The 2,727-nt window shown below is 65.2% G+C and overlaps 1 protein-coding gene across 1 annotated transcript in view; it reads right to left on the minus strand.

Annotated features, from left to right (window-relative positions):
* Nucleotides 1–1,187, minus strand: part of ATP5F1D (ATP synthase F1 subunit delta) — a 3,842-nt gene extending 2,655 nt beyond the window's left edge. Inside the window, exon 1 of the mRNA XM_024740003.1 lies at nt 778–1,187. Coding sequence (XP_024595771.1) covers nt 778–1,173 — 396 coding nt within the window. The 5' untranslated portion in view covers nt 1,174–1,187. The remainder of the gene's footprint in view (nt 1–777) is intronic.
* Nucleotides 1,188–2,727: the final 1,540 nt, after the last annotated feature.

A 2,727-nucleotide genomic window follows, 5' to 3' on the forward strand; every position in this document is an offset into this window, starting at 1 on the left:
CCTCCACATCCGGAAGGGCCTTGGGTGAGGAGCGGACGGGTGCAGGGCGCGGGTGGTGGGGGTGGGTCACACCTGAGCTCGTGGCTGGGCAGGTGCTGTGGCCGAAAGAGGCTCCCACGCCAGGGAGGACCGGGGCCTGGCGCCCAGGCCCCCGCACCCTCTCTAGGTCAGCGCTGTGAGAGGTACTCGTGGAATCAGTCCTTATGCGCTGGGCATCCTGGCCCTAGTCAGGTGTGTGCAGAGGGAAGCTCTACTCCCATTTCTTAGGGGTGCGTCCTGTGCACGGCTTGCTCGTCCCGGAACCCTGGATCCTACTGGAATGGAGGCCTATTCTCATATGCTTCTCAGACCCATCTATTGGACTTGTCTCTAATCCCCACTCCAGGGTAGCCAAGGGGTCGGCTCATCACCTGTTACTCAGGTCCCCAACCCGGGTTTATCCTGGAATTCTCTGGTGTACCCAACGACAAGCCACCCAGCTCGGCCCCTGCAGCTACCTTTACTGACTTGGATGGCCACAGGCTCCTCCCCTAGCTTCACCAGGGCACCTTCTCCACAAACAGCCAGAGGGACCACATCATTCCCCTGCTGGGAACACAAGCTGCCTCCCCCTGGTCCTCCAACACATTCACCTTCAGCCCACACACTTGGGGACCTCAGGGACTTTGCCCATGCAGTTCCCACACGCCTGGAGCCAGCCTTCCCGGGTAATTGTCCACTTGACTGCCCCCTTGCCCTCCTTGGGCAGTGTCACCCTTTCATCCACTGGACACACACCTTCTCTCCAGGGTGCCGCCTCTGTGCTATGCTCTGCTCTCGGATCCAGCTGTAAATGAACTGCTTTTGGAGGTCACCGTAGTGGGGGCAGGGGTGAGGAGGGACACAACGCAAAGGAACAAGTAACAGGCAACGAAGTGCAGGGCCTCGGAGAGAAGCAAAGCGCAGCAGAGTTCCGGAATGTGGGGTGGGAGTTGCTTTGTTAGCAAAGGGAGTCAAGAGGAGATGAAGACTTTGTCGTTGGGAAAGAGGTGAAGGAAGCTCCGGAGGGGACAAGCTGTCCGGGCCTGGCACCTGCACGTGCAAAGGCCCTGGGGTTGGACTGGGCCTTCCTCTTTCACTGCAGGCTGGGATGGGACCCCGACCTGGCTGGTGGCAGATTGGTGGCCTGAGCATCTAGAAAGATGAGGCACAACTGTCTGAGAAAGAGCAGCTTGGGGTTGACCAGGCATGGGGTTTCTGCAGGGGTAGTCCTGTTGTCACCCCACCCCGGGCTAGCCCTGGTGGCACTCAGAATGCGTTGTGTTCCATTATCTTTGCTGCTCATCCTAACGACAAGACAACCCTGACAGTGCTGCCCACGTAGGGGGAGAAAAGTGGGACATGTGCCCTGGAGCCCCTAGGCTGTGCACCCCGGAGACTCCCAAACCGGGGAAGCGATGCATAGGGAGTCTGGGCACCCCCGGACTCCAGGCTGCGGGGAGTCGTGCGCCCTGGGACCAACACCCCTTTGGTCCCCCGTCCCCGGGGATCCAGGGAAGGTCGGGGAATCGTGCCTCCGGGGCCGGGGGCGGAGATTCAGCTGCCTCGGGAGAGGGCGGCTTCGCGTGGGGAGGGGGCGCCCAGGAGCACAGGCTCCGCCCCCCGCCCCCGCCGGAAGGGACGGGGAGGCGGTGGCCGGCGCGGAGCAAGCGAGAAGCGGCGGCGAGCGAGGTGGGGGCGGCCGGCCGGGGACCCGGCAGCACCGGGCGGCACCGAGCGGGTCGGAGCGGGCTGGCCGCCAGCGCGGTCACGTGTGTGACCCCTCGGCCCGCCCTGGCTAGAGACCACCGGCCCTCTCCCGCGAGGCGGCGAGGCCAGAGGCAGGGAGCGGAGGGGCCAGGGCCGGCGTGGGGGCCAACCTGCCAGGCTCTGCACCCGTCTTCGGCGGCCCGGAGAGGGACCCTCGCCTACGCCCTTCCTCAGCCTCAGTTTCCCCCTGAGAGATTCGGCGAGGGCCGTGGCGTTTCCGCCCCCGGGCTTAGCCCGGGGTTGAGATGTGCCCGAGGTCGGCTCTCTGCATCTCATTGCTCGCCATCCCGGTCCCCCGGGCCGGTTGGGGACGCGGGGGTGGGCGCGGTGGCGAGCCCGATCGGGAGCCGAGGCCCGGCAGGACTTTAGGGTGGCCCGTGGGCAACCTCCGCCCTGGTCTCCCGTCCCCACCTGCTCCCTAGGAGTCCACCTCCCTTCCCCTTCGGCCTCCTGCTGTCTTTCCTGGTCTCCTGTCATCGTCCCTGTGCCTCTGCCCCCTCCCCCCTAACCTGAACTCATTTCTCGACCTACATAGAGGCGCCCCCTCCCCCGAGAATGCAGGAGAGCCGCGGCCAGCCTCTGATCCGAAGTGCCGAGGACACCTGGCTTTTCCCGGACCCTCCCCTGCTATGGGCCTCAGTTTCCCCCTCTGTCGAGTAGGGTGAAAGTCCCAAAGGGTTGGGGGCGCTGGAACCTGTACACAGGCTTTCCCTTTCCTGTGGGGAAGGGCCGCGCGCCGTGCCCACTCAGGGCTGCTGGTCGTCCCGGCCCCGGACTCGGTTTCCTGAGATTCCAGAATGCGGCCACCGGTCCTTCCCGCCGGGAAGAGCCGCGTGTTGGGGAGGGCGGTCAGGTGCAAGGTCCAGGCAGTCCCTCTCCCGAGAGCTGAGACCCTCTCTGCCTCAGTGCCCCCGGCTCCAGGCAGACGTGGAGCCTGGC

Source organism: Neophocaena asiaeorientalis, unplaced genomic scaffold, assembly GCF_003031525.2.
Source record: "Neophocaena asiaeorientalis asiaeorientalis breed wild unplaced genomic scaffold, Neophocaena_asiaeorientalis_V1.1 scaffold469, whole genome shotgun sequence".
Classification (NCBI taxonomy): Eukaryota; Metazoa; Chordata; class Mammalia; order Artiodactyla; family Phocoenidae; genus Neophocaena; species Neophocaena asiaeorientalis.